At 49.7% G+C, this 14,396-nt stretch overlaps 1 protein-coding gene across 3 annotated transcripts in view; it reads left to right on the top strand.

Moving 5' to 3' along the window:
- Positions 1 to 14,396, top strand: part of LOC139765906 (kinesin heavy chain-like) — a 909,514-nt gene that overhangs the window by 392,049 nt on the left and 503,069 nt on the right. For all 3 annotated transcript variants that reach the window (XM_071693874.1, XM_071693867.1, XM_071693860.1), the window contains exon 2: positions 12,961 to 13,048. In XM_071693874.1, coding sequence (XP_071549975.1) covers positions 12,961 to 13,048 — 88 coding nt within the window. The remainder of the gene's footprint in view (positions 1 to 12,960; positions 13,049 to 14,396) is intronic.

The raw sequence follows: 14,396 nt of genomic DNA, 5'->3' as shown, positions 1-14,396 counted from the left end.
ATTGCCCGCTCTCACACACCAGTAGCTGCTCTCACACACCAGCACACACCAGTGGCCGCTCTCACACACCAGCACGCATCAGTGGCCGCTCTCACACACCAGTGGCCGCTCTCACACACCAGTGGCGCTCTCACACACCAGCACACATTAGTGGCCGCTCTCACACACCAGTGGCCGCTCTCACACACCAGTGGCGGCTCTCACACATCAGTGGCCGCTCTCACACACCAGTGGCGGCTCTCACACACCAGCACGCATCAGTGGCCGCTCTCACACACCAGTGGCGGCTCTCACACATCAGTGGCCGCTCTCACACACCAGTGGCCGTTTTCACACACCAGCACACACCAGTGGCCGCTCTCACACACCAGTGGCCGCTCTCACACACCAGTGGCGGCTCTCACACACCAGTGGCCGCTCTCACACACCAGCACACACCAGTGGCCACTCTCACACACCAGTGGCGGCTCTCACACACCAGCACATACCAGTGGCCGCTCTCATACAACAGTGGCTGCTCTCACACACCAGCACACACCAGTGGCCGCTCTCACACACCAGTGGCCGTTTTCACACACCAGCACACACCAGTGGCCGCTCTCACACACCAGTGGCGGCTCTCACACACCAGCACATACCAGTGGCCGCTCTCATACAACAGTGGCTGCTCTCACACACCAGCACACACCAGTGGCCGCTCTCACACACCAGTGACCGCTCTCACACACCAGTGGCTGCTCTCACACACTAGCACACACCAGTGGCCGCTCTCACACACCAGTAGCTGCTATTACACACCAGCACACGCCAGTGGCTGCTCTTACACACCAGCACACACCAGTGGCCGCTCTCACACACCAGTAGCTGCTATTACACACCAGCACACACCAGTGGCCGCTCTCACACACCAGTGGCTGCTCTCACACACCAACACACGCCAGTGGCCGCTCTCACACACCAGTGGCGGCTCTCATACACCAGCACACACCAGTGGCCGCTCTCACACACCAGTAGCTGCTATTACACACCAGCACACACCAGTGGCCGCTCTCACACACCAGCACACGCCAGTGGCTGCTCTTACACACCAGCACACACCAGTGGCCGCTCTCACCCACCAGCACACGCCAGTGGCTGCTCTTACACACCAGCACACACCAGTGACCGCTCTCACACACCAGTGGCTGCTCTCACACACTAGCACACACCAGTGGCCGCTCTCACACACCAGTAGCTGCTATTACACACCAGCACACACCAGTGGCCGCTCTCACACACCAGTAGCTGCTATTACACACCAGCACACACCAGTGGCCGCTCTCACACACCAGTGGCTGCTCTCACACACCAACACACGCCAGTGGCCGCTCTCACACACCAGTGGCGGCTCTCACACACCAGCACACACCAGTGGCCGCTCTCACACACCAGTGGCCGCTCTCACACACCAGCACACACCAGTGGCCGCTCTCACGTACCGTCTCCTCTCCCTCAACCTCGACCTCCTCTCTCCTCGCCGTAACCCTCCTCCCTCCGTGTCCCTCCCTCCTGCAACCCTCTGATCCCATCCTTCTCCTCCCACTTGCTACCCAAGGAGGTCGCTGTTCTTAAAGCAATTAAGCTGTAATAACGCGTGACCTCGTTCAGTATTTCCGCTTCAAACACGACCAGAGGCTGTTACAGGCCTCAGGATATTGAGCCATAAGTTCAATGTTGTTATGTTGCTTATACTCAGAATGTATCTGGATTGCCCGTGTTGCCGTGGTCAGGTAAGAGTCTGTTCTGTCCTGGCCTGACCTAGAATATATTCTTGCCCCTCACCTGCATTATATAGTCTGGAACCTGAGTCCCTGATGATGTACTCAAATATTCATGTTGTAAGTGGCGTTGCTACAGCCCGGTCCTCTGAGGCTAGGATGAAGCTCTCGTCGCCTCCTTCTCCACCGTGGCTAGCGATCCCCTGTGACGCTAGTCCGACGTTCTTGTCAGAACCCAGACAGTCACTTGGTATTTCTAAGTCGGTCATGAGCACCCTGCAGATGATGACTGATTCTCAACACATTGGTGTCACCTCACTTCCTGCTCAGTATCTGGGCGTTCCCTTGTGTTGTTCTCAATACTTAGGCGTTTCCTCGCATCCTGTTGGACATCTAGGCGCTCCCTCACTTCCTGTTGGACAGCTAGGTGTTTCCTCACTAAAGAGGTGGATGTTTCATCACTTCCTCCTCACCAGCTGGGTGTTCCCTCACTCCTCCTCACCAGCTGGGTGTTCCCGCACTCCTGCTCAACAGCTGGGTTCAAGTTTTTGCTCACCTTGTGGTAAATGCCTCAGTTCTTGGTGCGGATATGCCGCTTGGCAAGACGCAGAGCTGCTTGCATCTGAGATCCACCTAACCTCTCCCCACACTGCTGCACAAACCGCAAGCCACGATCAAAACCCACCCCGAGCCAACCATCCATACCCCCTCATACCCATCACGTAGGCTACCTGACCATCACCCAGAACCATCAACAACTACTCCAACCCTACACTATGACCTAATCACCCACACATCAGTCATGACCACCCACCTCTCCATCTTCCTCAGTTTCCCATGACCCACCACAACTCACCCATGACCCACCCACAATCACCCTTTACCTACCCCCAGTCACCCATTATCCACCTCCAATCACCCATTACCCACCACCAGTCACCCAGTCTCCCATCAGGCACTCACAACCCTTCACCGCTCTCCCATTTAAGCCTCACCCACCCACTAGGAGGGACACACACACACCTGAGCCTTGTGCCATACGCTAAACCAAGCACGATGGCAGGACCAGAGCTGGTGGATGGTGCGCACCATTGTCAACAAGAATAATAATCTCCCCTGCTACTGAGTGCGTGTCCCGCTGCTGGATGGGATGGGTCTCTCCCTCCCAGGGAAAATATTAAGGCGTGAGGGAGGTGGTGTTGCTGGCGATGACGACAGGGTAATTTCAGGGGAAGGGAAGGGGAGGGACGCATTTTTTTGTCGTAAGTATAAAACTATACGCCTGGTCTACGCTACCAGGGAGATGCGTTCAGCAGTATTGAATCTGTTTTTGTTTCTTTTTCTTTAGTGGAGCAGTTTATTGCGCTCTGCTGAAAATGTGAAGGACTGCTCTCCAAGATTAGCCACGCACGGTGAAACATAGAACAGTTGTTAAACAAATGACGTAGAACGGTTTTAATCAGGGGAGCCGAGGAGTGGGAGGGAGGGGGGGACTATACTAGCTAGAGGGTTGGGGGAAGATAATGCTTTACGTGAGTGGTGCATCTCATATGGTGAGATGGTCGCTTACGTTATGTTGCCCTTACATGAATGAAGGAAGTAAGTAAAGGGAAGACTGATGGTGTAACTGGAGGAAAATGTGCAAAACTGAAATATCTTCACACAGGAGGGTAAGGTGGGTGGGTGGCAACGTAGAACAACGGGGGTCCTCAGAGAAAGGGAGGTGGGTTGGTTGGGTGTGGAACGTGCATCACCAGCAAAAGGTGAACGTGAGCTTGGCAGTGGTCTGGCCTGAAGGTGAGCGTGAGTCTGGACGGGGTCTGGCCTGCACCACTTCATTAATGGTAATACGACACTAGTTGCTTAGTGTAACGCCCACCCGGCACCACCGCCACCACCACACTCTCGTCACCATGTGCACATCACTGCACCACTCACCACCACACGTTGCCACGTGCGCCTCACTTCACCAATCACTCTCTACCACACTCACACCACCAAACCACTCACTCACCACACACTCGCTCGGTACCACACGCAACGTTGGATATTTCGAACCAGGGCTTACTACATGTGTCAGAAACTGGAGCTTGGTGATCCCTGTAGACGTTTACCAGTGTGGCGGTCAACGTAAGAGAGAGATATACCAACAGCCTGTACATACATGACGAGATGTTCGTTGGTAGATGTCATCGCTGGGACAGAGGAACGCTACCACATGCTCAGCACCACAGTACTACTACCATACTTCCACCACACACGCACCCCCCACACTCATCACCACACTCACACCACCCTCACTCATCACCACACTCACACCACCACACTCTTACCACCACAGTCCCACCATCACACACCCTCCTCCACAATCCTACCACCACACATCCTTCACCACACTCGTGCCACTATACATCCACCATTATACTCCAATTACAACACACCCAGCACCACACTCCCACCACCACACTTCAGCCAGCATACACCCACCACAACACACCCATCACCACACACCCAGCACAACACGCCCATCACTACACTCCTTTTTTTTTTTTTTTTTTTTTTTTTATACTTTGTCGCTGTCTCCCGCGTTTGCGAGGTAGCGCAAGGAAACAGACGAAAGAAATGGCCCAACCCACCCCCATACACATGTATATACATACGTCCACACACGCAAATATACATACCTACACAGCTTTCCATGGTTTACCCCAGACGCTTCACATGCCTTGATTCAATCCACTGACAGCACGTCTACCCCGGTATACCACATCGCTCCAATTCACTCTATTCCTTGCCCTCCTTTCACCCTCCTGCATGTTCAGGCCCCGATCACACAAAATCTTTTTCACTCCATCTTTCCACCTCCAATTTGGTCTCCCTCTTCTCCTCGTTCCCTCCACCTCAGACACATATATCCTCTTGGTCAATCTTTCCTCACTCATTCTCTCCATGTGCCCAAACCATTTCAAAACACCCTCTTCTGCTCTCTCAACCATGCTCTTTTTATTTCCACACATCTCTCTTACCCTTACGTTACTTACTCGATCAAACCACCTCACACCACACATTGTCCTCAAACATCTCATTTCCAGAACATCCATCCTCCTGCGCACAACTCTATCCATAGCCCACGCCTCGCAACCATACAACATTGTTGGAACCACTATTCCCTCAAACACACCCATTTTTGCTTTCCGAGATAATGTTCTCGACTTCCACACATTCTTCAAGGCTCCCAGAATTTTCGCCCCCTCCCCCACCCTATGATCCACTTCCGCTTCCATGGTTCCATCCGCTGCCAGATCCACTCCCAGATATCTAAAACACTTCACTTCCTCCAGTTTTTCTCCATTCAAACTCACCTCCCAATTTACTTGACCCTCAACCCAAATGTACCTAATAACCTTGCTCTTATTCACATTTACTCTTAACTTTCTTCTTTCACACACTTTACCAAACTCAGTCACCAGCTTCTGCAGTTTCTCACATGAATCAGCCACCAGCGCTGTATCATCAGCGAACAACAACTGACTCACTTCCCAAGCTCTCTCATCCCCAACAGACTTCATACTTGCCCCTATATATATATAAATATTTTATTATTTTCATTTTGTTTTGTCGCTGTCTCCCACGTTTGCGAGGTAGCACAGAATCCTACCACCACACCCCCATTGCCACATTCCCATCACAGCACACCCATCACCACACTCCCGTCATTACACTCCCACCACCACACGCTTACGATGACACTCCCATCACCACACTTTAATTACCACATTTCCTCCACTACACTCCCATCAACACACTCCCATCACCGCACTCCCACCACCGCACTCCAACCACTGCACAACCTCCACCACTCTCCAGCTACAACACACTCACCGCCACACTCCAGCCACCACACCCCCACCACCACCACACACTTCCCCGCGCCAGACCCAGCATCACACTGCAGGAAGCGGCGATGGAGCAAAGCAAGCGGTGTATCCAGCCGTAAACTCCCGGTTTACAAGTGGGAATTAAAGTTTTAATGAATATCTCTGCGGTCCTCTGACACGAGGCCAGCTGCTGGAGAACCCTTGAACATGGCTTTAGATAACTTGAGGCTCTGAAGTGGTTCCCAAGAACGAGTGAAGGACACTCAGCTGATCACGGGAGTGTGTGTCGGCAGGATGTACGACACGACCACATGATGCCCTCACCTCACCTCACCTCAACCGTGTTTATATACAATGTAAGGGTACTGCTCCCTCGCCTGCTTCCTCTGCTGCCTTTATCTCTCATAAGCAAACAGATATACGAGCTGTTTCCCCTGGTAACCAACGTAGCTCATGTGTTCCCCCACGGTTTCAGCCCTTGTGATCTATATATTCTATAAGAACATTGAATGTAAGTGATGTATAGAATATGTGATTCATATATTTTATAAGACATAGGTGATTAGATGTGAGTCTTTCCCTGAAACTCAGATTTCTTAATTCTGTTATCATCTTCGTTGTCCTCCTCTGGACTCTGTTGTTCTAAGTTCTGCTCGCTTCTTTAACTACGGTGACCATTACCGCGCACACAGCACCACACTGCCACCACCATACTTCAGCCAGCACACACCCACCACCACAACACTAATGTAAGATGTGAACAGCTCGCTGAATATCTTACTCATCCATGCATTTGAAGGTTATTCTAATATTGTCATCAGACACGGTCAGTTCTATCTTGTTCATTATGTGTTTACTATTTCTGGTGTATAGGGAGAGAGTTTACATTCGATTTGCCCCGTCTCCCAACCTTGTTTACACGTACCATGTTTCTGCTCTTGTGTACACACACACACACACACACACACACACACACACACACACACACACACACACACACACCAGCCTAAGCCAGGTTCCCATTTATCGACCACCTGCAAGGGGAGGATGAACACCTTGGTTGGGTTTAGGCCGACTGCCACGCCCAGGATTCGAACCACGCAGGTTCGACCCCGGGCTAGCCCATGCTGTCTCATGGTCACTGACGCTAATTACTGCATGACGGTACCCCATGTGTGTGTGTGTGTGTGTGTGTGTGTGTGTGTGTGTGTGTGTGTGTGTGTGTGTGTGTGTTATTGATAATTCGGCTGACAGCAAAAAAAATTCCTGGTTATCAATTCTCCCACTGGCACAACGTAAGTTTAGTACATGGTCAGTGTACGCAGTGTGGGGGACGTGTGTGTAGTGTTCCACTTGCATGTTGTGGTTGTATAGATTACTGATGTTTGTAGAACTGGGATATTATGTATATGATTATATGTGGCTGAGAACAGCAGACCACAGCTGTACCATCAATTCTACCGTCACACACGACTGATCCATGCTCTAGCGCTGCTCACAGGTTCCTCCATGTAACAGGTCGAAGCAAAAACCGATCGAGAAGAACCAGGTTCCCGCCGCAGACGACGTGGTGGCGCCGGAAGTGCCGAAGCCGCCGGCTGGGCTAGCCAACGGGTCGACTTGGCTGGTGCACAGAATGACAGATGCCACACATTCCTGCCACACACACACACACACACACACACACACACACACACACACACCTTGACAGTAGACCGCATTCTGGTCCATGGACAGAGACACAATAAACCTCAACGCCGACTTACTCAGACTTGACAGCAGACGTGCATCCATGTGAGGCAGCCTGACAGCAGACCACAGTCTTGTCCAGTATATGATGTTAACGACTGGAGGACAACAATCGTTCCCTCAGTAAAGTTGCTTCACTCAGGTCGGAGGTCACGACCTCTTAAACCCTTTCCAAGACGTGGGTAAACAAAGCACCCAAACCATGTCGTGCTAATCCCAAGAGTCGAAAATAATCGAGTTTTAACTGGTTGGCGGTTGTCTAGCTTCATTGTCAGTCCCATGACGGAGTCAAGGATTCTGCGCATGATAGTGTACAACACCTCTCCTCTCGGTAGGAAATTCGTTTCTGTCTTAATTTTGACATCGTTTATTTTCCGTGTCGTGGTAAGATGTCTCGTGTGGTGTTGGTGGTGATCGCCACAGCACCTGGTCTGACCATGTCATCTGCTGAGCACCTCTGGGTTTGTACAGATGTTTGTTCTGTATTCCACGTGAAGCTTGTGTGGGAATACTTGACACACAGGAGAGGAGGTAAAGCCTATTGTTACGTTTTCATTCCCCAAGTGTGAACTTTAGTTGAGAGTATTAATACTTTAAAACAGCTCAAGATATTTGAAATTCACATCGAAAGATGAAGCGACTGGGATAATCTATGAGAGGGTTGGTCGTCATTACAGTTCCCACAAGTTCGTAAGTATCGGTCGTTCTCTAACATCCAGTAGGTTTCTCTCTACTACTCCACCATGGTAACCTCAGGTCGTGTTACCTCCCGGCCATCGTCCAGATTATCCCACACGGCAGTTATCCCCGGTACCAGCTTTCCACTGCTTCCACGTCAGCTTCTCTGACGGCACATTATACCTTCATGCAACCTTCCCTGTAAATCCTTGGTCCTCATGCAGGCATTTCTATAACGCCACAGGGCGCCTCTCTCCCTCGCTGTAACTCTCTTCTTTTTCCTCAACTCTTGCCTAACTGTCAGATGCCACTTCCTCTCGGTGAACAGATCATACCTGAAGTCTGTGTTTGATTGAAACTTGTCCGAAACTTCTTACTTGACTGAAGTCAAAAACGATTTGGAACATCAGAGCAGGACACGTCTGATGTCTAAAACCAGACGCTTGAGGTCCGTTGTGGGCGCCACACTGACAGTGCAGATGACTTGCATGGCGGCGATGGTGTGTGTTGTGGTGTGGGATGGATGGATACCACCTTACTCTCGTCCATCAGGCAGTATTTGCTCTTCGTCTCCTAGTGTCCACCAGGTGTACACTGTCTGTTGGCTGTACCATGTGCTCGCCATCCTGTGCCTTCAGTCTTCCACATAGGTCAAAGTCTGTCTCATGGTGAGGGTCCCGGCGCAGGGCTGCAGGCAACACATTACCGTTGGAGTGCTTGTGACGACCGTCAGAGTTGTTCCGTCAGCTGTAGGAGTCCCTCTAGGTGTGAGCAGAGCGAGTAACCTGTCTTGTTTTGTTTCCTCTCTCCCTCCCTCCCTCACCCCATTTCTCCTCTTATCTTTCTCCTCCTCCCATCATGAACGATTATTGCTGCCTGGGTAGAGTGTTGCTGGGTTAGATGGGCCTTGTGATAAGAGCTGACTGTAGTAATTGACTAATGATTGTCGTGATAATATCAGTAATAATAAGATGAAGTTAGATAAAGCTATATGGACGATTATATGACGATTATAGATATTATATGATAGGTAGAAAATGCAAACAATCATGACAACGATATCAATATCCATGTCATTATTGTCCACCGGAAACACGTACGTACAAGATGAAAGAAACGTGTCATAATAACCTGTGGATGAAGAACGGCCACAGAAACTAAACAGATGGGGTAAGAAAGTGTTGATTAGTCTTACGTTATCATCAGGTCTGAACAAGACCTAGTGATGTAGAGACAGACATTCGTTCGTCATTTTGCCTCGCTCCCGTGAGGTCTGAAGTCGAGTAGAGAAATTTAGGTGAGGTTGAAGGTGGCTGGCGAAGAAAGAAGATTAAGAAAGTGAAGATAGAGTGGAAGACGAGAAATGGGTGTTTTAGAGTCAGTAGGGAATTAAATCACGAGTGTCTAATATCGAATTATGACCATCAAAAGCGTTAGATAAAAGTGTAGAAAACGTATACATGAAATCAGGAATGGTAAAGAAACATGATGTGTGTCAGGAGGACACAAGAGACGTACATTATAAACAACGAAGACAGTTGCTAGACCTTCAGAACCTGACCGGTTATATCATCACCTTGAGAAGTAGAGAGTGGCTGGCGAGAGCCAGGTCGTGCGTGCCCTACCAGTTCTACGGGCGTTCCAGGTTTGTCAGGGGTCATTAGGTTTAAGGAGACACTTGGGAGACGATAATGACCCAGCTGATACTACTGTAGGGACGTGGATCCCGAGAATAAGGCCAGGGATTCCTGTTGTCATGGGTCCAGTAATGCCTGCCATGGTGTCACCGGTACATACACTACACCTGGATATCTTACTCTCTCAGTGCAGGACAGTGGCGGGAACATGGTGTGGGAATATACTGTTCCAATTCGAGCTGCTGTATAGCATGACAGACGAAAATGTTTTTGCGACATAGATGATGCTTCTCCAGCTTCTCAGGGTGAACCAAAGAGTTTTTCACACAGCTTCGTTGTTTGCTGAGGGTGTGGCGCACACGTCCACAACGTGCAGTTGACTGGCATAATGTGAAGTGGAGAACCTAGCCAGGTGGCTGTCATCTGCCCCAGTGGCACCGTACTAGACCCAGTTAGGTGATCCACGCCGCAACAGACGCTCGTTGATAATTCTGTCTTCAATTTCCTCCTGCCTTCCCATCATCCATCGCCTACCCATCCATGCTATCCATTAGGCCACCATCCAGCATACATCCTCCTCGCCACCCCCAACATTCTACCCCCTGCCCACTACACCATCTTCGAACTCGTAGCTCCTACCCACTTCCTCGCGACGTGTTCCTCCTGCCAACCCCTGACCAACTCTACCTCCCAGCGCCTCGTCCTCCTCCTTGGCTAACAAGGTGCATCTCGCCCCACTTCCGACGTCATCCTCCCTCCAGACCACACTAGCACAGGGTACGTCTGCCCTGATGGTAGAAGTAAAGATATTTGTTGCAAGGAACAAATTGAAAGGGGGGGGGAGTTTAAACGGAAGAACTTAAAAGTTAGATAAGATGATTCAGAAAAGTACAAGGCAGGTGAGCTGTCCACCTAGCGGAGACATGTTAACCCATTATGAGTTATTTTGGTGTCAGTCGTTTGGGGCGATGACCACCTTCATATCTCACAACCAGCGCGCCACTCCCTCGCGGAAGAGCCAGGAGCTACTGTCTCGTTTTCTCCCATACATTCAGTATTGTACCTGGAGCACCAACCATCTTCACCCGTAGTTGTCATATGTTACCACACTAACTGTCCAGGTTTTAAAACGCGCACATACCGATGAAATTTACCAAATGTTTCAAAATAGCTTCATTACCGATAGAAGATTTGAGTATGTTTCTTGTTACATTAAGTGGTGGCTACACCGGTCGGTGGTCGTCCATTCGTCTTGTGTTGCGTAATATTCTCACGGGAAATCTTTGATTCCGCTGGAACCACTGCCACAAGTGCCCCTCTGGAACGTGGGATATCAGACATTCATATCAGGCAGTTATATCTGGAGTCTGACTCTTAAGAAGCATGAGTGGTTCTCCTCCAGAATACCGATGACTCTGCTCCAGCCTCTTGAGGCCAACCAGGGGATAACACCGCCCTCCTGGCTCCACTGGGGAGGCCTGTGACGACGCTGATGTAATTTGTGTTTGTACAGACCCACGGAACGTGTCTGGGGCACTTGGCTCAACTGCCTTTCGGGGCATTAATAAGTGACGTACATTGTGTCCTGCAGGTCCGTCATAACCGATAAACTGGGTTGAGGTGTGTGACTGTGGAAGGTAGACACATCCGTCCGTCCTGCCTGTCTCGCCGGTGATGACAGCCACACCTGGCTCAGGTACACGAGAGAGAGAGAGAGAGAGAGAGAGAGAGAGAGAGAGAGAGAGAGAGAGAGAGAGAGAGAGAGAGAGAGAGAGAGAGAGAGCCTGTCATCCTGTGTTTCATTTATACCATCGAACAAGCCTAGTCATTCATACATCAGCTCAGCGTCTGCTAGACACTCACCAGACACGAGGTAGCTCCTGTTGAGAACGTGGGTGACACACTAGCTCAGCTCCTGTACTGACCATCGTATCTGCCGCGGCGTTACTGGTGATGTGTATGGTGGTCAGTATGGTGATATTGTTGATGACTCTGGTGGTGGTGGTGTGTATGGAGGTCAGTATGGTGATATTGTTGATGACTCTGGTGTACAGATACCCCTGTGTCTGGTGATGGTGATGTGCTGATAGTGTTGAGGATGATAGTGTTACGTGTTATGGGATCTGCACTTCAATCCGTCACATCACAAAACACGGTATCTGCTGTAATTCCTGCTGCCCGCAGAACATAACATTGACTGGCGGCTTTGCCTCAGGTCTCTGGTGGTTAAACTTCACCTCCGGGAACATCAACTTGTTACACATGTGCATAAAATATAATCGTAACTATAGCAGACAAGCTGTCCGTGCTCAGGGGGGTCCTTGCTCTAGCGAGGACGGACGGCGTTCATCAGGTCAGGTCGGTCCGTACCTACACCGCCTGCAGCGGCTCAGCGCTCCTCCTGGGTCTACCACGCCTTGGTACGGCTCATCATTTCCCTCTCCTCATGGCTAAGACTCTCCTCCCTACTGGGACCGTGTTGAAATACAGGCCACCACTGCTCTTGTAGACACAATATCGGCTCGTAACCCATCCAAGGAACAAGCCGGGATTTTGATAGATGTTATCTCTCTCTCTCTCTCTCTCTCTCTCTCTCTCTCTCTCTCTCTCTCTCTCTCTCTCTCTCTCTCCACCCCGGGCTAGGTAATCCTGCAATCCTATAAGCAGCGCACAGCAAGGTATGGCCGCGCCGATCTGGGACTGACTGACCACCCAGCACTGACCTCGCCTCTGTTTTGCTGTATGACAGCTCCTCCGTTGATGACCTAAATCATGACTCCCTAGTTATTAGATTCCTGATATAATGGTAACTATAACACGCTAATCTTTGTGATCTGCCCCATAAGGTTTGACAGACGTGGCAACATGTTTATCCTCTTACATCTGTTCTCGCTCCTGCTTGCTTCCAGACAACTCTCATGTTTACTGAAGGAGCTACTGAGGCCAGCCTAAAGTTTACACACACACACACACACACACACACACACACACACACACACACACACACACACACACACACACACACACACACACTCGCCAATCTCCCAACCTGTTACATGCATACATACATACATACATACATACATACAGTGATGCATGGTAGATTGTTTCCCAGATATGTTTTATTCAGGATGAAAATTATAGATGTTTTGTAGTGGCTTCATTGCATTATGCCTACATGCCCGTTTTCTCTCTTTAGGTCAGAGTGCAGGGAATCGGGTCCCTAGTACACATGTTCTAACTGCCATTTTCTATTTTCAGGGGAAAGTGTACCTGTTCGACCGCGTGATCAAACCCAACTCCACCCAGGAGAAGGTCTACGATATCGTAGCCAAGGATATCGTCAAAGGTGAGTCCTCACACCACCACCAAGTTGTCCTGCCTCACAGCTCAGTGTGACCATGGTAGCAGGTGACCCTAGGGTAGCGGAGGACGGCAGGGCTACCGTGACTTTGTAGTTGAGCTTCTGTTGCTCGAAACTTGTGACCCGTGTGATGTGTGGGGTGGAATCACTGTGGTCTCTCAAGTGAGACCCCCACGATGATATATATATATATTTCTTTTTTTTTTTTGCCGCTGTCTCCCGCGTTTGCGAGGTAGCGCAAGGAAACATACGTCCACACACGCAAATATACATACCAACACAGCTTTCCATGGTTTACCCCAGACTCTTCACATGCCCTGATTCAATCCACTGACAGCACGTCAACCCCGGTATACCACATCGATCCAATTCACTCTATTCCTTGCCCTCCTTTCACCCTCCTGCATGTTCAGGCCCCGATCACACAAAATCTTTTTCACTCCATCTTTCCACCTCCAATTTGGTCTCCCACTTCTCCTCGTTCCCTCCACCTCCGACACATATATCCTCTTGGTCAATCTTTCCTCACTCATTTTCTCCATGTGCCCAAACCATTTCAAAACACCCTCTTCTGCTCTCTCAACCACGCTCTTTTTATTTCCAGACATCTCTCTTACCCTTACGTTACTTACTCGATCAAACCACCTCACACCACACATTGTCCTCAAACATCTCATTTCCAGCACATCCATCCTCCTGCGCACAACTCTATCCATAGCCCACGCCTCGCAACCAAACAACATTGTTGGAACCACTATTCCTTCAAACATACCCATTTTTGCTTTCCGAGATAATGTTCTCGACTTCCACACATTCTTCAAGGCTCCCAGAATTTTTGCCCCCTCCCCCACCCTATGATCCACTTCCGCTTCCATGGTTCCATCCGCTGCCAGATCCACTCCCAGATATCTAAAACACTTTACTTCCTCCAGTTTTTCTCCATTCAAACTTACCTCCCAATTGACTTGACCCTCAACCCTACTGTACCTAATAACCTTGCTCTTATTCACATTTACTCTTAACTTTCTTCTTTCACACACTTTACCAAACTATATATATATATATATATATATATATATATATATATATATATATATATATATATATATATATATCCCTGGGGATAGGTGAGAAAGAATACTTCCCACGTATTCCCTGTGTGTCGTAAAAAAGCGACTAAAAGGGGAGGGAGAGGGAGGGCTGGCAATCCACCCCTCCTGTTTTTTCCTTTTCCAAAAGAAGGAACAGAGGAGTGCGCTCAGTCCTCTTTTCTTAACGCTACCTCGCTAATGCGAGAAATGGCGAATATGTGTGATTTTTTTTTTTTTTTTTG

This window comes from Panulirus ornatus, chromosome 4 (genome assembly GCF_036320965.1).
Source record: "Panulirus ornatus isolate Po-2019 chromosome 4, ASM3632096v1, whole genome shotgun sequence".
Taxonomy (NCBI): domain Eukaryota; kingdom Metazoa; phylum Arthropoda; class Malacostraca; order Decapoda; family Palinuridae; genus Panulirus; species Panulirus ornatus.
The sequence above is the reverse complement of the archived record's forward strand: the minus strand, read 5'-3'. Positions and strand labels throughout refer to the sequence as shown.